This window comes from Pseudopodoces humilis, chromosome 15, assembly GCF_049639895.1.
Source record: "Pseudopodoces humilis isolate 2021_Gansu_Grassland_sample_001 chromosome 15, ASM4963989v1, whole genome shotgun sequence".
In the NCBI taxonomy this organism is placed as follows: domain Eukaryota; kingdom Metazoa; phylum Chordata; class Aves; order Passeriformes; family Paridae; genus Pseudopodoces; species Pseudopodoces humilis.
The window spans coordinates 16,806,487-16,830,721 of record NC_142214.1 but is presented as its reverse complement, the minus strand read 5'-3'; the positions used below and the strand labels follow the sequence as shown (position 1 = coordinate 16,830,721).

Sequence of the window (24,235 nt, the reverse complement as noted above, 5' to 3'; positions counted from 1 at the left end):
GCTCTCCAGCAAAGAAAAGGGCTCTCTGAGTGACAGCCACCCCCCTTAAAGGGACCGGGCCCGCCCTCCCGGCCCCCCCAGCACCCCTTGGCTGCCAGCTCCTGGTGCCTGGGCAGGGCTGCCCCATGGCCCCGCTCAGCGCTCTCGGGGCAAAAGGCTCCGGCACAAGGAAGAGGCAGGGGAGGGGGTTGTCCCCCCTCACTGGTGGCTCTGGGGACATCCCCCAGGCCCACCAGGCTGTGTTTGTCCAAGCTGCCCACTGAGGCAGTGTGGGAGTCTGGCCCTGTGGGACAGCAGTGGTGTCCCGCTGTCACCTCCCTGATTCCCAACATCTGGCAGCAGGGAAGAGGGGTTCCCCATCCCATGGACCTGCTTTCAGCTTTGGGGACTCCAAACTGGAAGCTTTCCCCTTTTTGATGGGAATCTTGCAGCTACTTCTCCCAGCCCCGTGGCCCCTGTGGGGCAATGGCATTGGTGGGGACACTCGTGGGGACACTCGTGGGGACACTCGTGGGGACACTCGTGGGTCCCCGTGGGCTCAGGGCTGCCGCAGGTGCAGCCTGGTCCCTTGGGGGCCCGTGGGTGCCCCTGGTTCCCTGCAGCTCTGGAGGCAGCACAGGGCCGAGGGAGCCTGCAGAGGGCAACCGGCCCCTTCCCGGCAGGCACAGGGTGGACAAAGCCCTGCTGTGTCCCTCAATGCCCCACTTTGTGCCAGGCAGCGAGGTGGCAGGGCCTGGCCGTCCCTGGGCTTGGGGACACTGGTGGGCTGGCGGGTCTCTGGGCGGTGGCAGGCCAGAACCAGGGTGGGTCACGCTGTGGGGACCCTGCTGCTTCCAAACCAACCCAAAAAGCCACACCTTGGCTTGCCCACAGGTGGGCTGGGGGAAAACGCCACTTGGGCATCTGTGCAAATGCTGCCAGGGCTGTGTGGTGGCCAGCTGCACCCCACATCAGCGGGGCTCAGCTGCTGGCCCCACAGAACCGCTCCCTGCCTCAGTTTCCCACTGCAAGGCAGGATGGCAGAGGGGCTGCCTGGTGTCCTTAGCCAGGTGTGGGATGGGAGGGGACAACAGAGCAGGGGGAGCCTCTGCCACCACTGTGGCAACAGCCCAGGTGGCGTCCAGGTGGCCTGAGAGTGATGTCACCTGGCCATGATCACCTTGAAATGGCCATGAGAAGGTGACACCCCTGTGGAAATACCCAGAACCCCTCCAGCCACTGGAAACCAGCAGAGCCCTGCCTGCATCCCAGGGAAGCCTGGAGGGACCCCCAGCCACCAGGAGGAAGAAGTATTACATAAAAAGTCCCCCATAAATAAAACATATAAAATGCAACATAACAGGAGAAGAATAAAATATGACATGGGACAAAAACAAACCAGCCCCTCTTTTTGTTTCCACAGAAGCTCCAGGCTTGCTGACTCTGCCATTTCTGAACACTCTGGAGGGAAGTGGGAGTTTTACCTCACTGGGCACAAGGTGAGCAGCTAAGAGAGACTATGATTTCTACACAAAGTGGCTTAAGATTCTTGGCTATTGGGCACTTTCTGTCAGCAGGTGGATGACAAAAAGTGGGATGGAAACCCCTTAGCCCTGTGTGGCAGTGGGGACCAGCTCACCACCTCCTGCCAGTGCTCCATGGATGCTCCAGAGAGGGGCTGCAAGACAGGGAAAAGGGAGAAATCATCCCCCCTTTGGATTTCTAAGGCTTGAGGGAGAGGAAAATATACAGGAAAGTGGTTTTTTGGAGTTGCCTCTCCTGTGGCAGCGTGGAGGGTGCAGTGCCCCAAGGCACTGGGTGGGCAGCTCACAGCCCACCCCAAACACTGCCCCGTGCCTGCACAACAGGGGCCAGAGCCCTGGGGCCACCTGTGGCCATGGGGATGTTGGAAAGCCTTTACTGCATCCCTCTCTCTTTGCATTTCACTTGGAGAGTTCGTGAGAGCCTCTGCTGCAAACCCAGCCTCACACTTTTGCATGCTCAGAGCAATCCTGCAGCTCAGCCCCTGGCTGGATGAGGCCCCAGGGGAGCTGCAGGGCTCCTGCCAGCCCACATCAAAGTTCTTTTGTTGGCTCATCCCTGCCAGAGAGAACGCTGCTGCTTCTCAGGTGGGGAAGGGAGGACGCATCCCTGCTTGCCAGCCAGGAGGGGAACACGCCAGGCTGGTAAAAATAAACATGCTTATAAATCAATATGGATCACCTTGCAATTTGTTCTGACCCTTGGGCAGTGACCAATTTCATCCAAAACCGCCCCCACGCCCTGGGGAAATGAAGAACTTAGCTATGAGCCCTCATTAACAGAGCCTGGGACTGCCACACTTTGCCCCTTGCGAGGTGTGCTGGGGAATGACGAGGACAAGGCTTGGAGCGGGTTTTCCTTCCCCAGCCACCCACAATCTGCACTGAGATGCTGCAAAGGGCTGCACCAAAATGAAGTGGTTGGATGGGCACAGGCACATCTCTAAATGTGCTCCCCACGTGGAAAGGACTCTCTGGAATTTTTGTGGGTTTTTCTCTTCACAACCACAGCTCAGACTCAGAATTTCCCCTGGGCCACAGGGAAGGCAAGCTTGGGGCTGGGGGGGGAACAAGCAAGGGACATCAATGGCAAAGGAACAGCCACACAGGCACCGCTGGTTGATGCCACTCCATACTTTAGGGCAAAGAAATTAGATGGAAAAGCAAACAGGAGCATGTGGGGCAGAGGACCAAAGCATCATCCTTGTCCCTGTCCCTGTCCCTGTCCCTGTCCCTGTCCCTGTCCCTGTCTCTGTGTGGTTGTGTCTCATCCACAACCACCACAGACTGTCACACTTGTCCCATCACCCTGATGGCACAGGACAGCCTCCTGCTTGTCCTACCCCCTCCCAGCACACCCTGGGCATGCAGGCAGCCCTCCCTGGTGTGAGGCAGGAGGCAGCAGGGAGGCCAGCTGGGAGAAGGGGGTTTCCTGCAGTTTCAGGGAGGATTTGTATTCCCTGCTAATTGATTTCTTCACTTACAGCCCCACAGGGGCTGCACTCCCTGCACTCCTCATTTTCTGTACTCCCCTGGGCACGGGGCTGGGTTTGCAAAGACGCACAGTGGCCAAAATCAGGGTGTGCTGACCCTGCAAAACACAGCCAGCCCCCCCAGTGCTCCCCAAAATGCAGGCACAGCCCTGGGTGCACCCGAGAGGCACCAGCAGCGGCACGTGCGGTGTCCTTATCCATTATACATCTGTCAGCAGGAGAAATCCCAGCCTATCTTGTCACAGCTGAGAACCTTGCTGCTATTTTTAGCCACTCGCTTCCCCGGTCAGGCTGAATTTCTTGTCATCTGCTGCTGATTTTAAGTCTCCTCTTCACCCACCTCCCACCCCCAGCAGGGTGAAACCACCGCGGCCAGGGAACCCGAGCTGCAGGGATTTTCCTGCCGTGCAAAATCTCCTGTTTTCCCAGGTGGCCCCGGCTGAACCGAGAGGAGACAGTGACCGTGGGAAGGCTGTGGTGGCTCCAGCAGCATCTGTCCAGCTGTCTCCTCCCGGGGTGCCAAGGACTCCCTCCGGAGCCAGCCCCGCTGCCGCTGCCCGGGCCTGGCTGTCCTCGCTGTCCTATTTGTATTCCTGGGCTGCTGCAAGGCTGCAAAATGTGCTAATAAAAATTAAATTAAAAAAAAAGAAGAAGCTGGTTGAGGCTGTCAGAGGACAGGGGAGGAGTGCTGAAGGACAGACAGATAGGCCAGTGTTGTAGAGGAAGGGCTGCTCAGGAGAGGAGAGGCTGAAACCCTGGTGAGGCTCAGCAGGGGCTGGGCAGAGGTGCCAGCCGTGGCTGTGGGACCCTGCACCCTGAGCCCCCCAGGGATGCTCTGGGGCTCTCAGGACCCTCCCCAGCAAGCAGGGATGCAGGCAGTTCAACAAAGCCCTGCTGGATAAGCCGGGGACAAAGCCTGCCTACCTGGCACCTGCACTCATCTCCTGCCCGTCCAGACTTTATCTGGGAGGGCAGGGGCAGCCAGGAGGTGCTGCCCAGCAGGGATGGCACCGAGATCAGCTCACCTCCCACGCAGTCACCCTGCAGAGAAGCTGAGCAGATGTCTGCCCTTCTGTTTTGGTCTCTGGCTGATGTTTCCCTCTGCAGGAGCCTGACTTTTTAAACCTACCAGGTTTTTAAGTTTGGAAGATCTTGTCCAGCCTGTGCACTGTGCCTGGGCTCAGTGCTGGGGGGTAGCAGGGACCATCAGCTCCCCAGCCGTGCTCGGGGCAGGGTGCCTGCCATCCTGGAGGTGACACACGCTGTCCCCACAGCTTTCACTGGCTGTGTCACCCAGGTGAGTGCAGGTGTTCAGGCTGTGTTTGTGCCTGGGGGGATCAGGGGCTCAGGCAGCTGCTGGCAGCAGAGCACAGGGTACACCCAAGAGGCGCCAGCAATGGCACATGCAGTGCCCTCACCCAGGGCCCAGCTGATGGGAGGACAGCCCAGGCACTGGAAGGCTTCCTGGCTGCTCACTGCTCCTTTTATCCACCAAACAGCCCTGGTATTTACTGCAGTAATTGGGGATAATGCAGTGGTACAAACAACTTCTTTACTGCGGTTTCTAATTTCAAAAGAAATTCCCACAAAGCTTCTCACTCAGTACAATGAGTCCCTCAGATTAATTACAGGTTTGTGGAGAAGGTGATTTCTTTTCCCCTGGCTCCTTTTCCAGCAGATTTGCCTTTCACATCCACTGCCTTTCTCCTTGATTTTCTTCCTACTGGAGGGTAAACAGATGCCTCACTCTGATGTTTTCCAGGCTGTTCATTACTCTCTCACTCTGCCATTCATGGGGTCATATTCTTGAACTGTTCTCATTTACTTTTCAGAAAATCCTGGAAGGGAAAGACAAATGTCATCCTGCCTCCTTGGAGGGGCTGGTATATGAGAACAGCAAATACAGCCCAGGATTGCTCTGGCTCTGTGAAGCTGCAGTGTAGAGGGAGGGTGGCTCAGTTCTCAGTTCTGGGGTGTCCCCATTTATTTCTTGCTGCCCAGGGGACCAGGGTTTGAAAAGGCTGAGATGAATTCATGTGCTTCCAAGCAGCCCAGGAGGTGTTATCTCATCCCATACCTTCCCTGAGCCCACAGGAGGCCCAGAGATGCAGAGGGGGGTCCTGGGTCAGTCAGAACAGCCCCTGAGCAGTGGAATTTGTGCCTGCAGTGTTCAGTCTTGGATTCCTGCACAGGGAGAGCCTGTCCCTATACTTCCCTCTAGAGCCCAGGAAGATGTGTCTCAGGCCTTTCCCCATGCCAGCCCCGGTCCCACACATGCCAGGGTGATGCCCCTCCCAGGGACCAGGGCACAGGGGCTGACCCAGCCCCTCTGAGCCCTCTCCTCAGGCTGGCAGGATGCCCAGCAGGTGCCAGCTGCAGTGGGGGGGCTCTCCTGAAGGATGAGCAAGTGGGCACTGGGAGGTGATGGCTGGGCTGGACAGCAAAAGGACAGCAGTGACAGCCCCCAGGGTGGCATTATTGTCACAGCTCCTTGTGCCTGAGCCACAGAGACTGTGCTGTGGTGTTTCCTGGGGAGCAAAGCCAACAGTAGGACCAGGAGGTGGGTGTGAGAGGTGCAGACATTCCCCACCTGGCACCCACTGCCTCTCCCCAGGGCTGCAGGCACAGGCAGCTCTCAGAAACTGGACTGGAGACAGCAGCCAAAAACCCTCCTGTGCCCCCCTCCAGCTGGGAACACCCCATGGACACCATGCAGGTGCTGGGGTGTCCCTGGAGACCATGGACTCATTTGTGGCTCCAGGTATTACTTTTTCTGAAGTGATGTCCCTGTGTGGTCCTCCCATGCCAACAGCTGCACTGGGAATCAGCCTCAGCCCCTGGGGATGGCAAGGTGGTGACCTGGGGACAGAGGAGATGCTTTGCCAAGATGCCACTTGCAGCAGGGACCCCAGAACAGACAGCACAAAGCCCACAGCAGTGGGAAGCAGAGGATGGGGTGGGGATGAGCCTGGGATCACAGGAGGCTCCTCAAGGCACCATCCTCTGCAGCCACACGACCAACACCAGCCCAGTGGCACTCAGCATGCTGTCCCCTCCCAGCCATGGCTTCTCTGGCACAGTGACATCTCCCAGCTCTGTGGGATGCAGGTGCCACCGTGGCAGCTCCACACACTGACTGCCACTGTCAATATTCCCCTGGAACCAGCTGCCTGGCAGCCTGATGTTTTATCTGGGCAGCAGTGGGGGGATTTGCATCTGAATAAATCCTCCCTCTCCACCACAGTGGCCGTGCTGAGGGGCAGGGGAGCAGCAGGGCCACAGGGCAGGGAGCACAAGGCACGGGTCCTGGTTTCTTATTCTTTATTCCCTGCTCTTGCCACCTGATGTGAAATGTTCCATTTTCCAAACTTGTTCCTCCTGGAGGTCTCTAGTTGAAGAAAAAATAAATAAAACCAGCCCCATCCAGTAAGATGGGGGCAGGCAGCCTTCAGGGAATGGCACACAGCCCAACCCCATGGTCTGCTCCTGGTCATCTCCTTCTGCTTTCCTGCTTGGAGACTGCTGGGGCTGAGGGCAGGAGAGCTGTGGAAGCCAGAACAGTGAACAGAGCTCATCAAACCCCAGTGCTCCTGCTGCAGGGAGAGATGTGCATTACCATGGCAACCGTGGCCAAGGATGCACAGAGCTGGGTACCCCAAATGGGGAGGAGACTGGGGGACCACACTGACCCTGTTCCCACTCCCCCCCTGCCACCCCTTAGCCCAGCACTTGCTGAGGCATTGATTTGGCACAGCAGCTCCTCCCCTCCCATGGTCAGGCAGGGCAAAGAGCTGCAGAGGGTGAGGGGAAGACAGAGGTTAGGGCTCAGGGGTCTTGCAGTGTCAAAGTCCAGTAGATTTTTTCCAGAGACATTGGAATTGCTGGAGGCAGCCAGAGCAGGGGTCAGGCCAGCACCCTGGGGAAGCGAGGCGTCCTCTGAGGGCTTTGGAATCTGTGCCAGGCTTTGCTGCTCTCCCCAAGAGTCTTGCTTGACACTTATCTAAATTAAATCTCCCTGTTCATCCTGCTGGCTTGCCAAGGTCACAGGATCAGGCAGTGCCACTGCTCCAGCCTTCCCTCTGTCTGCAGTTCCCTCCTCGCTTGCTCTATCTGCAAATACACCCCACATGTACCAGACACCCGAGGCAGAGCGGTGCCAGGGCCAGGAGACACAAGGCCTGCAGCCCATGGGCAGACAAAGGGAGGTTTGGACCATCCAGTCCATGTCTTCAGGCCAGGGTGGCAGTCACTTGTTTGGATGTGATGGGTGGGATGTACACAAAACAGTTCCTTGAGAACCTGCCATAAAATATCAGAAATATGTTAGGCAGATGAGGATAAGCACCTGTTGATGACGGGGTGGTTTTGAAGAACAAGCACTGGACTCTTTTCTTTGATGGCTTTCAGAACAACAGCTGAAAGGCCTCCCAGCCTGCAGGGAAGGTGCTCAGGGTTCCAGGATGCTCTGAGTGATCTGCTTGGAAGGGCAGAGAGGAGCAGGACTAAGCTGCTCCCCATGGCCAGGAGGGCACTGAAGTGGGATGGGGCTGACCCAGCTGGATCCTGCCACGCTGGGATTGCATCCAAACCTCAGAGATGCTCATCAACCCTGCCCCCCTCCAGCCAGTCACTCTGGTGTCCCAAACCCAGCTCCCAGCAGCTCAGGGGGACACAGGCTCACACAGGGACAGGTAAGTGCCCTTACAGCAGTGATGTCCCCCCACAGCTGTGTGCAGGGTCTGGGGGCACATTTCCTTAGCACGGGCAGCAGCCCCACAACCACAGTGATGGGCTGAGTCCTCAGGCCTCCCTGCGTCTCGTTAGGAAAAGGAGCCCGTCCCACCCCCTGAGAAGCTCCCAGCTGAGCCTAAGTGACCCTCTGGGATCAGCAAAGAACGCAGTGCTGGGCTGAAACACAGCTCAGAGTGCTCCCTGAGGATGCTCTGTCCCCACACAGTATTTTGGGGACTGATGGATGAGCAGCTGCATCTGGCACAGCCCTGGAGAGAGGTGCCAGGTCATCTGGAGCGAGAGGAGAGGTGACCTCTGCGCCTGGCTGCTCATGGAGCAGGAGGGGCAGCCCCATGGCTGCTGGCAGGGCCACCCCAGCCGGATGGTCCAGCTGCCCTTGGCCAGTCCCGCAGCACAGAGCATCCCTGCACAGCCACTGCGCGCAGAGCCCACCCCCAGCACCAGCATCAGGGGTATTTTTAGCCTGGAAAAGTGCCACAAAATCATAGAGCAACATTTGCTGGAGTTGGGACCAACGTCTCAGTTCACCTTGCAGTCCCCTCTGGGTCACCCTGGCCTGCTTGGTGAGGCACTGGGTCCTGCTGGCACTGCCGCATAAACACCAAGCCCCCACTGGGGTCCCCAGTGCCACCTGTCCCCTCCTCCTACACCATGGTGCCACCCTCCTTTAGGAGCAGCTCCAAATATCCCCCGTGACCTTCCAGGCCACAGAAAGGGACATCCTGCCCTGTCCCTCTGGTGGCTACACCTGGATCCAGTGCCTGTTTGCCCTGCTAAGGAATGGGGGCACGTTTGGGCTCTCTGCCCATGCTCTGGTCCAGTCCCTCCACCAAAGCACCACCACAGTTACTGATGCCTTCCCCATTTATTGCAATGAGATGATTTTTGCTCCTGCTGGGAAAGAAAAGCACCCACAGCCTATTATACAGCTTCTCCAGGGAAAGGCAGGGACCAGCACAACACTGGAAAAGCAGTGACATTACATGACAACAGTGTCCAAACCAGGCTCAGGCCGGGCAGCCATGGAGAGCCGCAGGCTGGCAGCAGAGCACAGCCACCCACCAGAATGTGTTTGCTCCAGCATTATTTTCACACCCCAATAATTGCCTCGAAATGTTTGCTTTGGGGGAGCCTGCCTCTGTGTCCCCCCAGGGTGGAGGGGGATGTTCTCTCCCCCAGTGCAGGCACGTGGGGTTTTCCTGTTTGTTTTGCTGCTTTCCTTAGAAACAGCGATGAGATTGTGCCTGCTCTCCTTTATTTTCACTGGTCAGGGGATTAAAAAAGGGAAAGGGAGCTGACATGGCCCTAAACTGAAGGCAACAGAGAACTTGAATCTTTCACAAGGAGTGCTTTGCTCCCCAGGGCTCATTAAGCATTTAAGCAGTTGGTCCAGACAAGTGCACAGCAGCCCTTGCATGCTGGCTGGCTGGCAGAGCTCTCTGCAGCAGCTCTGTTTCACACCTTGATTTCTGCAAAAGAAAATCCCAGTCCTGGGCCACAAGAGACAGGAGGGATGCCCAGAGCTGGCTGGGCTGGCTGGTAGTCTTGGGAGAGGGGAAAGAAGTCAGGAGAGAATTAGGAGACAGGATGGAGGTGCCTGTGATGTGGTGCTTTGTAATTACAACAAGCACAGTCTCCCAGAGCGTCAGATTGTGCCTGATGAATTGCAGAGTCGTTATCCTGTCCTGGCCCACGTTCCAGACCTTCACCGGGTCTGGGGCTGAAAGATGCAGAGCAAGCAATGCTCCCAAAGCAGGAGCTGCCTCTGAGCTGCTACCAAGCCCTCCCCAGAGCAACTGACCCTCCAAGCTGAAACAGGTTGCTCAAAGCCCCCCACAAACCTGTGCCCACCTGAAGCTTCTGTCCCTCCTGGTGCTTCAGGTCTTCCTGGCTCCAGGGCAAAGGCAAATCTGTGCTCTCTCCAAAGGAGAGACCAAGGATGAGTGGGAAGCAGCAGAATGACTTTGTGGTCCTACAATAAAGAGCACTCCTTTGCCTGCTGTCCTTCTTCTCCCTCACCCCTCAACACAAATAGCACAAAGCTGGTCTTTATCCTGAAACTGAGCTTAAGCACCTGAACCTTTTCTCTGGAAAAAAAGCCCAAACCTGTTTTCAAGGGGTTGAATGACTCAGCCTCACCTTGTAATGGTGTTGTCTGCAAAACCACTTCAGGGTTTCATTTATCAGACACAATTAAATCTATAGATGTGGCACTGCAGGGCTGAGCAGCAGAGAGGGGCTAGGGTACAGGCAGTGTGGGTTGGCACAGCCCTTCTTCAGGCTCTGGAGCCAGGCATGTTTGAGACAGGTAAGTGTCTGGCCTCAAAGAAGCAGTTTGATGTGAACTCAGAGATAGTGGAGGGAAAGGGAAAGAATATATCTCACTTTTCTCCCCATCTGAGCAAACCCAGTCTCTGTTGCCTGCACGTCTCCTGTTAGCAGAGCCTGGCAAGGTGACAGGGACACCTTTGGGGCAGGGACACAGGGGTCCCCCTGGGGGCTGCACCAGGCTGGCAGCCACTGGATCAGAGCATGGTCTTTGCCCCCTGCCCAGTCTTGCTGCCTCTGGGGAGAGCAGCCACAGGGCAACCTGGTGGTGGATGCCTGTCTCCAGGAGCCCAATGCTGACAGCTGCCTGCTGGCTGGAATCTCGACTGTTTACAGAAAAAACACCTCTGGCCTTGATTTGAGGGACATGGGGGATAATAAGCCTATTCTTGTCACTCCCAAAAATCCCCTGGTGGGGATGAGGCGCCATCCTGGGGTCCCCTGGGCACTGCTGGGGCTCTGGTTTTGCAGCTGCTGCTCCATTCCCCCGACCCAGCCAGCAACAAATCAGCACTGCCTTTGCCCTCCTGATGGGATGCTCGCTGACTTCATTTTCTCAGAGCTTACTTTCAGCCCTGCTTCACTCCTCGCAGTGCTGGCTGCCTGCAGAGCTGCAAGGCGGGCAGGAGGGCTGTGCCTGCAACATCCCCCACAGTGCTGCCCATCGGGGAGCCACACTGGCTTCACCGGCCTCTGCAAGAGACTCGTCAGCTCAGTCCCAGCACCCACAGCACTCATGGCTTGTAGCTGGTTATCTTGAGCTCCCATGCTTGTGGCCACCTGACATGCTGGCCCCACAGCCACTCTGACCATCCTCAGGCCCCTCAGCTGATGCAGGGACACCGTGCCAGTGCCTCAGTTTCCCCAGAGAGCAGAGAGGATGCACTGGCTCCCCTCCTCCCAGAAGTGTCAGGTCGGTTTAGCTCGGACAGTGTCAGGAAGAGGAGCTGTCACACAGCGTGCGTTTGCTCTGCTCCCTGGGGCTCCGCGTTGTGCCTTGCGCCTCCCAGCACCGTGGCACCGTAAACATTAATGGCAACGGTAATCAGAGGAGACTTGGCCCAGCTCCTGGTGCTGGGAGAGCCGATGAGTGGGGATGAGGACTCCTGCACGCTGCCTCAAGCCAAGTGCCCGCTGGCCACCGCCTGCAGCCCCCTCTGCCCTGCTGGGCCAGGCACCCTGGGCTCAGCCTCACACAGCCAGCCCTCGCTCACACTGCAGCAGATCCAGTGGGGACCTCTCCAAGTCCTGCACTCGCCCTGGGGAGAGCAGGCACAGGGGGCACCGTGCTCTCCTTCTCCTCTGAGATCCTCCTCTGTGGACCCCTGTGGCAATGGCTTTGTACAGCAGCTCCCAGCCATTACCAGACTGCAATTAATACAAATAAATGAGATGAGCCAGCCACACTAGAGTGAACAGAAACCTGACTGACATATCTGCCAGGAATCATTTATTCTTCACTTTTATCTTTTTTAAATACTATTTACTTCCTTGCAAATTAATCATAGATTGCCTTGGACCAGAGGCGACTCTGCGGCTTGGCCGGGTGGCCTCAGGGGACAGGGCAAAGGCGGCCGAGCAGCCCGAGTCCCAGCCCTGCCTCTGGTTAACAGGCAGCTCCCCTCCCTGTGCCTTGGTTTCCCTCTCCCTGGCAGCCGCTGCAGCTCCCGCATCGCGCAGACACGACTGTCCATCTTGTGTTCTCCGGGGAGCTCACCCAGGACAGTCTCGTCCATCCGCTGAGCCTCTGGGAAACGCAAGCGCAGGAGTCCCCCCCCAGCAGGAGGGAGCTGAGCTGCGGCCCCAAGGCCAGCCAGAAGGATTTAGGAGCCCTGTTTTCCCCAGCCGCTCCCCCCCATCCGACGGGCAGTTCCTCTGGGACATCCCTCAGCCCCCGCACAGCCCTCGATCCCCGCACATCCCTCAGCCCCGCACGTCCTCTGATCCCGGTACTGTTCCCGTCCTCCGAGCATCCCTTGCGCAGCCATCAGCGCTGCCACATTCCTCAGCCCCGGCGCATCCCGAGACCCCGCCGGCCCCGACCTCGGTGCGCCCCGGGACCCTCCCAAACCCCGCGGGGGTCGCTCCGTCCCCGCTCCGAGGAGCCCCCACGGGGGACGCGGGCTCCGGGACAGCCCGGGCTGGGCGGCAGAGGGCCCCGAGGGGACGGGGAGGAGGCGGGCACGGGAGCCCCCCACTGCCGTGCCCGCCTCCTGCCCCCCGCGGCGGGCAAAGCCCCGCCCGGCCCCCGGGGCCCGCAGCCGGCCGGCGCCCACCCCGCGGCGGGCGCCCGGACTATGAGGAGCGGGACCGGGCGGGGGGCGGCGGCAGCGGCGGCGGCCCCGGTGCGGCGAGAGCGGGAGCGGGGACGCCGCCGCCGCCGGCCGGGTCATGCCCGTGCGCCCGGGGCGGCGGGGCGGCTGGCTGCGGCGGGATGGGCGCGCTCCGGGCCGGTGCCCTCGCCTTCCTCCTCCTCCTCCTCCTCGGCTGCCTCCTGCCCCGGCGCGGCCCGCTCAGGTGAGCGCACGGCGCGGGTGCTCGGTGCTGCGCGGGGCTGCGGGACCGCTGCTCTCCGAGCCGCTCCCCCGGCACCCGGACCCCATCCCCCGGGAGCCGCGATTCCCCTCCGGCCCCCGGGTATCACCCCCTCTCGGAGACAGAGCTCTCCTGCGGGACCTGGGCATCCCCTTTCAGACCCGGACGAGCCCCGGAACCCTTATCCCGACCCCCGATCCGGACCTGTCTCCGGGGCCTGATGCTCCAGACAGAACGCTCCCAGCTCCTATCTGGATCTCCCGCAAATCTGGCCTCGCTCTCCATTCCCCAGGACCCTGACCCAGCGCTCCAAGGGACCCAGCAGACCTTTCCCCTCCAGTCCCCCGCTGCGCCCAGCCAGACCCTGCCTGTCCCCAGCAGCTCCTGAGGGTTCCCCTGGCCCCGGGCCAGCGGGAGAGTATTGCCACCACGGCGGGAGAAAGGGAGAGCTGGGCCAGGTGATTTCCCAGACAGCTCCTTCTCTGGTGCTGCAAAGCCCCTGAGACGTCCAGATCCTTTTGGCTCATGGTGTTTGGGGGGAGGAGAGCTCAGGACAGTCCCTGGCCCAGACCCTAGGTCACTCGGGACAGTGGGGGGGGGGGGGGTGCCCCAGGTCCCATGGGTACAGGAACAACCCTTGTCCCACTTGGGTGGAAAATCTAAAGTCCCCCAAGTCCCTTTTTCCATCTCTGCCCACCTCGGATGTTATATGGGACAAGGTGGGATGCAAAGGAGAGTGGGTCAGGAAGGGAGGGGTTGAGGGCTGCGGGACTCCTGGGCTGAGCCTGATCCCGGTCCCCTTCCCACCACTCAGTATGGCTGGAGCAGCATGGGGGGAATTTGCAACATTTAAGGCAAGGATGGGTAAAATAGAATTGCTTCACGTGCAGAATCTGCTTGTCTCAGGGCAGCGTTTTTAGGCAGACATCAGCATTTTCCAGCCCTGCCGTCCACTCGCTCCACAGAGGTGCTGAGTTCCAGGGCCCTGCGGTGGCCAGCCCAGGGTGGGGCAGAGGCCCCAGGGCAGGCAGTGCCTCCAGTGGGGAGCTGCAGGCAGGGGCTGTGCCCAAGAGCTTCGTCCCAGCATGGCCCTGCCAGGGATGCCGTGGGAAGTGGCTGCACTCTGGGCATTTTGGCATCCCCCACGCAGGTTTGAGCTGCAGATCCGCTGTGGCTCAGGCAGTCATCTGAGCCTCTTCAAGGAGCTACCTGCCAAGGGAACCCGGGAGCCTCCCTCCCACGTGCTCCAGGGGAGAACCCTCACTGTCCTCTCCTGCTGAGGAGGACATGGTTCATAGCTGTGTGGTAGGCAGAAGCCTCACTTAACTCCTCGTTAGCCTGGCCTCTTGCAGCCCTCCTCCCAAAGGCACCACACCATGCTCGTGCAGCTCCTGGCAGGGAATTTCTCCCAGCCTTTTGCTCTTGATTAGGATGAATCTCAGGTATTCTCTGCTGCCCTTCTCCAATTAAAGGAAAACCTTCCCCACTGGAATATTTTGGTTGTGACCATTTCTAGCTCGTAAGGGTGCACATAAACCCCTCTAGGATGAATTTCACCCCTTTGAAAAGAGGTAGGAGGAAGGACCACAGGGCTCCCAGCCCTCTTCTTGTAGTGATGGGGTTGTAGCACCAAGGAGGAGTGGGATCCACCTGGGCATAGATCTGGTGGAGTTATAAGGCAGCATGCAGCAGCACCAGCAGCATGCTCAAAGCTTCTTTTGTGCCCAGAGATCTCTGGCTAATTCCTCTCCATCACAGCCACATGCCTGGCAATGTGGTGAGTGAACATCTCTCGCATTGTTCCTTGAAATTATCATTATAGACTGACAGGAAGAGAGAAGCTGGCAGGCTAAGATGCATTCACAAAAATATCCCCTCCAGAGTCAGTTTAAATAAATCTCCATCATCATTCGGAGCGCTGTGTGGGAGAGCTCATCACCATGGCTAGTATGGAGGTGGGCTTTGCTGCTCCTCTCCTGCCACATCTCCTTGGCCCCTGGCAAGGTGTCAGAACCCAGCTGTGCTCTGGACACCTCCTCACTCAGGCAGGGTCATTGTGTCCCCCAAGCCATGAGTCCATGACAGGCAATGTGTGATTGTTTGCTCAGTAACTCAAGCCAGAGATGCAGGTGGAAACCGAGGAGCCTCCCTGCTTTCCCCCTCCAGCACTGGTTGTGCCCTGTCTTCACCACAGCCCTGGAGCCAAGAGGCACTGGCACCCAGTCCCATGCCAAGGGACGTGGTGGAGCAGGGACGGGCAAAATGTGGACATGTGACACTCAGGTGAGGGGGAAAGCCACCAGGATCGCAGCAGAAGGAAGGGATCCCTCCAACATGCTGACTGGGAACTGGAGTGGCTGCAGCACGGGCACAGCCGCCTGCCCTGGCAGCCAAGTGTCCCCACAGGGTGCCAAAATGGGCCTGCAGACTCCTGGTGCCAGCAGGCAGCAGCTGACCTGCCTCCTCTGCCCCACAGGCTGGTCTCAGGGCGGGAGGAGATTAAAGCTGGGTCCCGAAGCTCACCCCAGCCCATGTCACCCTCTGATTTCCTGGACAAGCTTATGGGACGAACCTCAGGGTACGACGCCCGCATTCGACCCAACTTCAAAGGTAAGAGAGAAGGTGTGAGGGTTCCAAACCTGGCAGATCCATGCTTCTGGCTGCCCAAACCCGGGGGCTTTGGGGCAGAACCCTGACTCACATCCCCGTGTCCCAACACCCTCCCCGGTGTCCCGGCCACTCCTGCCAGCACTGTGTACTCACTGTGCCTGACAGCACGGGCGGCTGCAGTGCCTGCAGGGTGTGCTGGGGCTCACCCACACCCCGGGGACAGGCAGGGGACGCCTGTGTGCGCCTGCCGGAGCCGGTGTCCCCGCGTGTGCCCGCGGAGCGCACGTGTCTCGGCAGCCGGCGGCAAGAGGAGGCTTCACGCTGTTTTCCAGGACCACCTGTCAACGTGACGTGCAACATCTTCATCAACAGCTTTGGCTCCGTCACCGAGACCACCATGGTGAGGGTTTTGCTGGCGTGGCGGCCTCTCCTCTCCTCTCCTCTCCTCTCCTCTCCTCTCCTCTCCTCTCCCCTCCCCTCCCCTCCCCTCCTCTCCTCTCCTCTCCTCTCCTCTCCTCTCCTCTCCTCTCCTCTCCTCTCCTCTCCTCTCCTCCTCTCCTCTCCTCTCCTCTCCTCTCCTCTCCTCTCCTCTCCTCTCCTCTCCCTCTCCTCTCCTCTCCTCTCCTCTCCTCTCCTCTCCTCTCCTCTCCTCTCCTCTCCTCTCCTCTCCTCCTCCTCTCCTCTCCTCTCCTCTCCTCTCCTCTCCTCTCCTCTCCTCTCCTCTCCTCTCCTCTCCTCTCCTCTCCTCTCCTCTCCTCCTCTCCTCTCCTCTCCTCTCCTCCTCCTCTCCTCTCCTCTCCTCTCCTCTCCTCTCCTCTCCTCTCCTCTCCTCCTCTCCTCTCCTCTCCTCTCCTCTCCTCTCCTCTCCTCTCCTCTCCTCTCCTCTCCTCTCCTCTCCTCTCCTCTCCTCTCCTCTCCTCTCCTCTCCTCTCCTCTCCTCTCCTCTCCTCTCCTCTCCTCTCCTCTCCTCTCCTCTCCTCCTCTCCTCTCCTCTCCTCTCCTCTCCTCTCCTCTCCTCTCCTCTCCTCTCCTCTCCTCTCCTCTCCTCTCCTCTCCTCTCCTCTCCTCTCCTCTCCTCTCCTCTCCTCTCCTCTCCTCTCCTCTCCTCTCCTCTCCTCTCCTCTCCTCTCCTCTCCTCTCCTCTCCTCTCCTCTCCTCTCCTCTCCTCTCTCCTCTCCTCTCCTCTCCTCTCCTCTCCTCGCAGCAGCTTTGCAGGAGAGCATGTGGGTCCCAGTGCCCATGGCTGTGCTTACAGGGGCTCCTGTGACCCCTTCTCTGAGCCATCCTGGCACCACGGTGGGGACACGGCTGTGGCTTTTCTGGGGTCAGCTAACACAAGCTTGGCTGTGTGGGTCACATTCCCTGTGCCTGAGCTGGAAGAAAGACACTCCCCCCCAAAAGGATTACAGTGGGGCAGCTGGATGCAGTCCCCCACCATCCTGAACCTCCTTGGGTGCTTGAGGAACACCTCAGAGAAAGTCCCAGGGCTAAAATGTCCTATTTGTGCTTCTGCAAAAGCCTTAATACTATCAAGAGGCCCACAGAGCATTGTGCAGAATGCTGCAGGCAGCAGTTACTGGTCTTCCTCCTCCTTCTCCTCTCAGCTGCTGTGGCCTTGGCTTTTTAATTTCCCCTGGCTGCCAACAGCATGGGAAGGCTCCTGAGCTGCCCCTGCTCCACGCTTTATTAGTGTCAGGCACGCAGCAACAGCAGGGCTGAGCCTCAGGGGACGCAGCCCCTTCCACCTCCTCCATCCCTCCTCCTCCTCCTCCTCCCCAGGCACCACGGGGTGCCCGCAGCTGACGTGGTGCCCTCTGTCCCAGGACTACCGGGTGAACGTGTTCCTGCGGCAGCAGTGGAACGACCCCCGCCTGGCTTACCGGGAGTACCCCGATGACTCCCTCGACCTCGACCCCTCCATGCTCGACTCCATCTGGAAGCCAGACTTGTTCTTTGCCAATGAGAAAGGGGCCAATTTCCATGAGGTCACCACCGACAACAAGCTCCTGCGCATCTTCAAGAATGGCAATGTGCTCTACAGCATTAGGTAGAATCTTCCCCTCTGGTGCAGTGCCTGAGTGGGGAGGCAAAGCTCTCTTGCCTTCCATGTGGCAACTGTTCCCCACTGTCTGCCCCAGCTCCAACAACTCCCTCCTTTCCTCTGCCTCCTCCAGGCTGACACTGATCCTGTCCTGCCCCATGGACCTCAAGAACTTCCCCATGGACATCCAGACATGCACCATGCAGCTGGAGAGTTGTGAGTACCTCAGGGGGTTCAAGCTGTGCTTCATTTCCCTCTTCCTATCCCATCCCCTCCCATTCCATGCCATCCCAAAAGCTGCCAGCTCACTTTTTCTGAGGGACAGAAGCAGGACAAAGTTCAGGGTGGGGTTGAACAGCGTACATGTCCCCATCCCATGGCTCCCTACATCCCCTCCAGTTGGCTACACTATGAACGACCTCATCTTCGAGTGGCTGGAGGAGCAGGAGGCTGTGCAGGTGGCAGAGGGCTTGACACTCCCACAGTTCATCCTCAGGGATGAGAAGGACCTGGGCTATTGCACCAAGTACTACAACACAGGTGAGCACCCCAGGGACCTGCTGCCATCCCCTCGCCATGACCCAGGGGTCCCTCTCACCCACTGGGGCCATCTTTCCCTACAGGCAAGTTCACCTGCATTGAGGTAAAGTTCCACCTGGAGAGGCAGATGGGTTACTACCTGATCCAGATGTACATCCCCAGCCTGCTCATTGTCATCCTCTCCTGGGTCTCCTTCTGGATCAACATGGATGCGGCACCAGCCCGGGTGGGCCTGGGCATCACCACGGTGCTCACCATGACCACGCAGAGCGCCGGCTCCCGGGCCTCCCTGCCCAAGGTCAGTGCTGGGTTCCCCCGCTGCAGCCCCCCGCCTTGCCCTAGGGGCAGGGGTAGCCTTTCCCTGGGAATGGCTTGGTTTTGGAGCCTCATCAGCTGGGGCACCACATGTGCTGAGGGGAAACGCTGCCCTGGCCCGTGTGCCCAGGCTGAGAGGGCTCCCACGCTTCTTGGCAGGGGGACGAAGCTGGCAGTGGGGGGGGATGAACAAAGTGGGGGGCAGTGGGTCCCTGAGCCCCCTCTCACCCCGGCAGGTGTCCTATGTGAAGGCCATTGACATCTGGATGGCCGTGTGCCTGCTCTTCGTCTTCGCTGCCTTGCTGGAGTACGCAGCCGTCAACTTTGTCTCCCGCCAGCATAAGGAGTTCATGCGCCTGCGCCGCCGCCAGCGACGGCAGAGGATGGTGAGTCCCCCCCTCTCTCATGACATCTGCTCATCCTCAGCCCCTGAGGGGACACCCCAGGGCTGCAGGGACAGTTTCTCAGCAGCCCCCAGGGCAGGGCTGTGTTCCCTTGCCCCAGATGGCTCCTCCAGCACCCCGGGGACCCACAGGCACTGCAGCACAGTGCACAGCACCCATGGGTGCTTCAGACCCTGCTTAGGGTGCTGTCCTTCTGCTGCTGGGACATCCTCAGGCTCTGCTTCCTCTAAAAATGCAGAAAAATAAACAGTGAGGATGGGGGGAAAAAACAGCCTTTCCCCTTAGCTGCAGCTCCAAACCTGGGCTCCTTGCTGTGCCATAGTGGTGACAGGGACTCACTGCTGTGTCAGGGACCTGGTGGCACCCAGGGATAGGTCTGGGCTGCAGAAGGGAGCACTGCACCATCTGGAGAGACAGGATCCCTCACTCATGGCAATAGTCCTCCCCTCTGTCAGCCCATCAACACAGGCATCAGGCCTGCAAGAAGCTTGGGGTAGGCATGTGGCTGCCCCACACTCATTTTCTTGCCATAAACACTCTGTGAGGCAGCAGATCTCCACAGAAGACATGAGTACACACACACACACACCACACAGGCTCACAGAGTCCCATGCAACTAAATCCCTTCAGCATGTGCTGAAGACAGGTCCCATTGCCAGGGCACACTGTGGGGGCTTTTTCCCCCCCCCAGAGCCCCCGACTCCCCACCATCCCCATCGTGGCACCCAGAGCCGCTGCCCCGGGAGCGGGGTAGAGCCCTCGGTCACCCGCTGTCCTGTTTCTGTTTGGTGCACACTGCTGGATGCCAAAAGGGCCTGAGCAGCGGCACGGCCAGCCTGGAGTCCCTGCGGCAGCTGAGCAGCCGGCACAGCAGCGAGCACACCTACGCGACGCTCTCGCAGCTCTCCAGCTCCCGGGTAAAGCACGACCCTCCGGCAGCCCCCCGTGCTTCCCCAGCCAGCCTCACCCTCCCCTCCCCAAAAGGAGCCCCCAGGAGCCAGCCCTGGGGATCAGCAAGGGCCTGTGGAAGAAGCAGGCCAGTGATTTGCAAAGAGTATGTGCCCATAGGATGCAGCTGCCAGTTCCTGGGCTCAAAAGTTTTGAGAGAGGGATGGGAACGGAGCAGATTTCCCCGTAGACACCCCCACTCCATGTCTTGGGTTCCCCTTCTGTAAAGCAGCACCGGCATAGTCCCTTTTGCTGAGGCTGGCTGATGGCTGCTCCTGGGCTGCTGCCCAGCTCCCCAGCCATGCCCACACCTCTGGCAGGGTGAGGGCTCTGCCTCCCTGCGGGCAGGTTCCAGGCACTCCTGGCTGCCTGCAGCCACTCCAGCACAGGCAGCTGCTCAGGGCACACAGGCACTTTGCAGCTTGAGGCATAGGGAGAAGAAGTGTGGGGCAGGGCAAGCTCCCAGGATATGGGGAGATGCAGGGGGTCAACCACATCTCCAAAGAGGAGATCAGGCCTGGTCACCCTCACCTCTACACCATCATCAGCCCTTGGATGCCAGGAGAGGCATCTTTGCACCCTGCCTTTCACAGATGACTCCTGGAGATCAACACCCACCCAGCCTGGGCAGGGAGCGGGAGGCTCTGTCCAACCCAAGGACCATCTGCTGGCTTAGAACAGACCAAAGTGCAGCTGCCCTGAGGTGGAGGCTGCAGAGCCACCCCAGGGTGCTGCTGGCACAGCACTAGATGCAGCAGGAACACCCCAGGGTGCTGCTCAGTCAGAGGTGGGAGCAGAGCCCTGCTACACGCAGCTCTTGTGCCTGGGAAAGCAAAGCCTGGGTTCCACAGCCTGAGGGTAAATCCCTCCCACAGACCATCCAAAACCAGGCTCAGGAGCAGGCTAGGCCTGCTGGCTCCCCAAGCTGGGGGAGCAGCTGCTGGTCCCCAGGGCACACAGAGCACCCCAGCTCCCCCTGCCCAGACTGGCTGCAGGCACTCAGCCTGAGGCAGGGAAATAAAACTGTACTGCAAACGACAACTAACCTCAGCAATCTGAGCTACTGCTGCTCTTCCCACTGTAAAATCTTGCTTAGCCTGTGGATTGCTGAGTTAAATAAAGATGCCAGAGTAAAAACTCTCTGCATGAGAGCCCCTGTGCCAGCCAAGCGCCTGCAGGGGCTGAGCTCAGCAAGCAGCCTCTGTGTCCTGGAGGGCAGTGCTGGCCAGAGATGGTGTTTGGGATCCAAAACAGCACCCAGACACAAAGTGAGGCACTGACCTGCAGCAGGCCTTGGAAGAAGGGACACACCACAGCCAGATACAGCACCAGCAAAGGCAGAGGGGAGCTGAGCTGAGCCACAGAGACCAAATGAGTCCAGGGGCTCAGCAAAAAGCCAGATGTGCAGCCTGTGCTTGCACATGCCCATCCCTCATCAAATCTTTGCGCACATAACCCTCACCAAGGCTAAAAGAGCAGGACAAGGCAAGTGGCAAACCGTGCACAGCTGTTGATGGGGAGGAGTGCAGGCACTGCTGGCCAGCCCCTGAGGCACCCAATCCGTGCCCTGAACAATGGCAGTGGGCTGCGGCCAGAGACTCTCACGGCAGTTTTGCAGCCTTGATCGTGAACATGCGATTCCATGGGCACATTGCCCTCTCTGCAGCCCTCTGCCAGCAAGGGGAGAGAGGGTGAGCAAAGGCAGAGAGACCAGCAAGGAATCCAGCTCTCTCAGCCTCCCTCCTCTGCTGCACCAGGCAGTCTCTGCCAAGCAGACATGAGGAGAAATGAGAGCATGGGTTCTTGGAGAGACTGGGGTGCCCTGCAAGCCCTGGTGTAGCCAGGTTCCTGCATCCCTGCCCTGCTCAGCCCCAGCAACCTGCCCATCCCCTCCCATTCACCATCACAGTCACACTTCCACCCCACAGCAAACACAGCAGTCACAGCAGTGCCTGCACACCTCAGCTCCCTGCACCAAATACACCCTGCACCCCCTATGTGCCCCCTTCCACCAGTTCACCTCCCATCCCTCTGGCTGCCAGAGTCAGGCTTCCCAAGCCCCAGAGCTGGAGCTGGGAGGAAGCTGGGGGCATGTGCAGGGCTGCCAGGGTCGGGTCGCCTTTGGATGCACCCTGAAACACATGCTGGATGAGAAGGCAGGGGCTCAGTGCTCAGCCCGTACCCTGTGCACAGCACTGCCGGCCCCCTGCGTGGCTGGGGGTGTCTGACAGAGCGCCCAGCCTCGCACAGACCCTCGTCACCCAGCACCACAGGGTGTGCAGGACGTGCAGCCTCAGCCCTGCAGCGCCAGCACCCACAGGTGCCCTGGCTGACGGCCTTTCCCTTCGCCAGGAGGAAGAGCTGAGCCGCGAGAGCCGCTTCTACCTGCGAGGCTACGGGCTGGGCCCCTGCCTGCAGCCCAAGGAGGGGGCTGGGGAGGGCCCTGGCGTGTACAGCCCCCCGCCAGCCAGCGCCGTGCTGCGGGAAGGGGAGAGCCTCCGCAGGCGCTACATCGACCGGGCCAAGCGGATCGACACCATCTCCCGAGCCGTCTTCCCCTTCACCTTCCTGGTCTTCAATATCTTCTACTGGGTCGTTTACAAAGTGCTGCGCTCAGAGGACATCCACTCGGTGCCCTGAGGCTGGAAAAGCATGACTGCCTCTTGGTGTGATCCCCACAGTGTGCCCAGGTGCCACAAGCTCAGCCAGAACTACATTTCCCTTTATCCTGGAGCGGTGGCACAGCTGGGCTGAGCCTCGGAGCCTGGACATGTGGCAGCTCCCGTGCCCCACTGGATTCCGTAGCACAAAGTGGGGGATCAACAATCACAGGTCCCCATGGTCAGCTGGAGAGATGGACCCCTCCTGCTTCCTGCATGGTGTCACCCCCAGGTACCCCAGGATGCTGTGCTGTCAGGGCACAGGGAAACAGCTACACCCCAGGAATGCTGTGTTGCTGGGGGAAGCCCAGGAGAGCCCCCGGGTACTTTGGCACAGCCAGTAGCCAGAAAACATCACCTTCCAGAAAAATACCCTCCCCCTCTCCACACCTACCACTTTAGGCTGCTGCTTCTCCAGCCTGTGTCACTGAGCTGTGGGCCCCCAGCAGCCAGGAAAGAGCAGGCAGCACTCCTGCCTGCACCTGGACTCTTTGGGGTGCTGGCTGTGGCCCCATAGCCCCCTGCCCAGCAATGGACAGGGCCCCTCCAGCCCCACCCAGCTCCAACACCCAGCAAAGCAGCAGGTCGGGGATGCTGCCCTCCCTGCAGAGCTCAGAACTGTCTGTGATGCCCAGGGCTGCAGGCAGGACTGACAGGGACAGTGGGCAGGAGGCTCTGCTGGCTCCAAGGAAACGCCAGCCCTGAGGCAGGCAGCAGGCAAACTCAGTCCTACTGAAGGGCCACAGATGGCCACCGCAGTTGCAGATGGGAGTCGCTTGGCACTGGGGAGATGGCACTACGTTATCAGCAAGGTAGGGCCCACAGCCCATATTCCAAGGGAGGCTTTTTGGGATGAAAGTAGTGGGGAAAGCTTGGCCAATCCTTTTGGAGGAGCAGAGTGAGTGGGGCATCCCGAGACTGCTGCATTCCTGCAGCACCATGGTGACAGAAGAGAGATGGAGATGAAAATCGCCCCATTCCCCAGTCCAGCAACCAGCATCCCCTGGGCAAGTTCATCCCTAATACTCCTCCACTGCAGAGGAGAGCAACTGGGACCCCAAAAGGACAAGATCAGCAAGACTTCCAGCCCTCCAGACCTGGATACCCTCCATGCTTTGCAGGAAATAAAAGCAACAGGTGATGTTTAAGTCCTCCAGAGAGGAGTGTGGTGATGCTCTCCTTTCCCTCTGCCCACAGTCAGCCTGGAGGAGGTTGCAGCCCAGCCGGCCCCATGGGCATGGGTGCAAGAGAGGGCCCAGAGTCTTCCAGACAGGGCAGGATGGAAACAGGATTCACCCCTTTCCTTGGAGGCTGTGGTGCCCCCATGGCACAGTGAGTGCTCCGGTGACCCACCTGCCATGGCAGAATGGACCCTGCAGGGCAGGAGAGGGACACGGGCAGGAGGCCAGCGCTGTCTTCTGAAACCAGACCCAGGCAGAAACCCCTGCTGTGATCCCTGGCCTGGCTCCTCAGGCACCACTCATCACCCTCTTCCTCGCAGGACTGACTGGCAGCATCGTCCAGCCCTTCTGAGCCCCCTGAGCCCCAAGGAGTGCTCAGCCACATGCACCCATCTCACAGATGGGGCAAACAGAGAACTGGCCCCAGGCCACCCCAGGAGGGGACTGAAGGACCCACAAGGACAGGCTGAGCCAGCTCCATCCCATTGCCAGCCCTGTGCATGCCTCCCCTGCTGTGGGGTCCCCTATGAGGTCCCACCGTGTGTCCAGGCCAGACTTGCTTTTGGGGAGGCCCCATTTGCAGGCACCCTTGGCTCCCCAGCACCCAAGGCAGTGCCAAACAGGGAGGTACCAGTGTCTGAGCAGCACCCACAGGCACTGGGCAGCCACGCCAACCTCCAGCAGTGGTGGGTTTTTAAACAGCATTGATCTTCCTACGCAAATAAAGCTTTCTGGGATTTTCGGTGGTGTGTGCCGGGGATTTGTCTCTGCCAAGAACACTGCAGCCAGCTCCCACTCACACTGTGGGGAGGGGACAAAGGCACAACTGCCCTGTGGGGACAGGAGCCCTGACCCACCATTAACCCATATAAATATCATTACCTCTCCACGGGTGATTTTTCTGACAT

At 59.4% G+C, this 24,235-nt stretch overlaps 1 protein-coding gene across 2 annotated transcripts; it reads left to right on the top strand.

Moving 5' to 3' along the window:
- Positions 1–12,482: 12,482 nt before the first annotated feature.
- Positions 12,483–23,923, top strand: LOC102110216 (glycine receptor subunit alpha-4). 2 transcript variants are annotated; one of them, XM_014256444.2, is made up of 10 exons: positions 12,483–12,610; positions 15,105–15,238; positions 15,571–15,638; positions 17,062–17,285; positions 17,413–17,495; positions 17,679–17,819; positions 17,903–18,117; positions 18,371–18,520; positions 19,351–19,455; positions 21,839–23,923. In XM_014256444.2, the coding sequence occupies exons 1-10, from the start codon at positions 12,528–12,530 to the stop codon at positions 22,124–22,126; spliced, it is 1,491 nt and encodes a 496-aa protein (XP_014111919.2). In that variant the 5' UTR covers positions 12,483–12,527; the 3' UTR covers positions 22,127–23,923. The 2 variants fall into 2 exon arrangements, with proteins under 2 accessions (XP_014111919.2, XP_005527485.2); XM_005527428.2 differs by lacking the exon at positions 19,351–19,455.
- The last annotated feature ends 312 nt before the right edge of the window (positions 23,924–24,235 follow it).

Bases quoted from the DNA above. Each gene is read 5' to 3' on its own strand.
- LOC102110216 (XM_014256444.2), top strand. From the start codon at position 12,528: ATGGGCGCGCTCCGGGCCGGTGCCCTCGCCTTCCTCCTCCTCCTCCTC. The intron at 15,639-17,061 runs GTGAGGGTTTTG...CCTCTGTCCCAG, and splicing joins CCGTCACCGAGACCACCATG to GACTACCGGGTGAACGTGTT. The intron at 19,456-21,838 runs GTAAAGCACGAC...TCCCTTCGCCAG, and splicing joins CGCAGCTCTCCAGCTCCCGG to GAGGAAGAGCTGAGCCGCGA.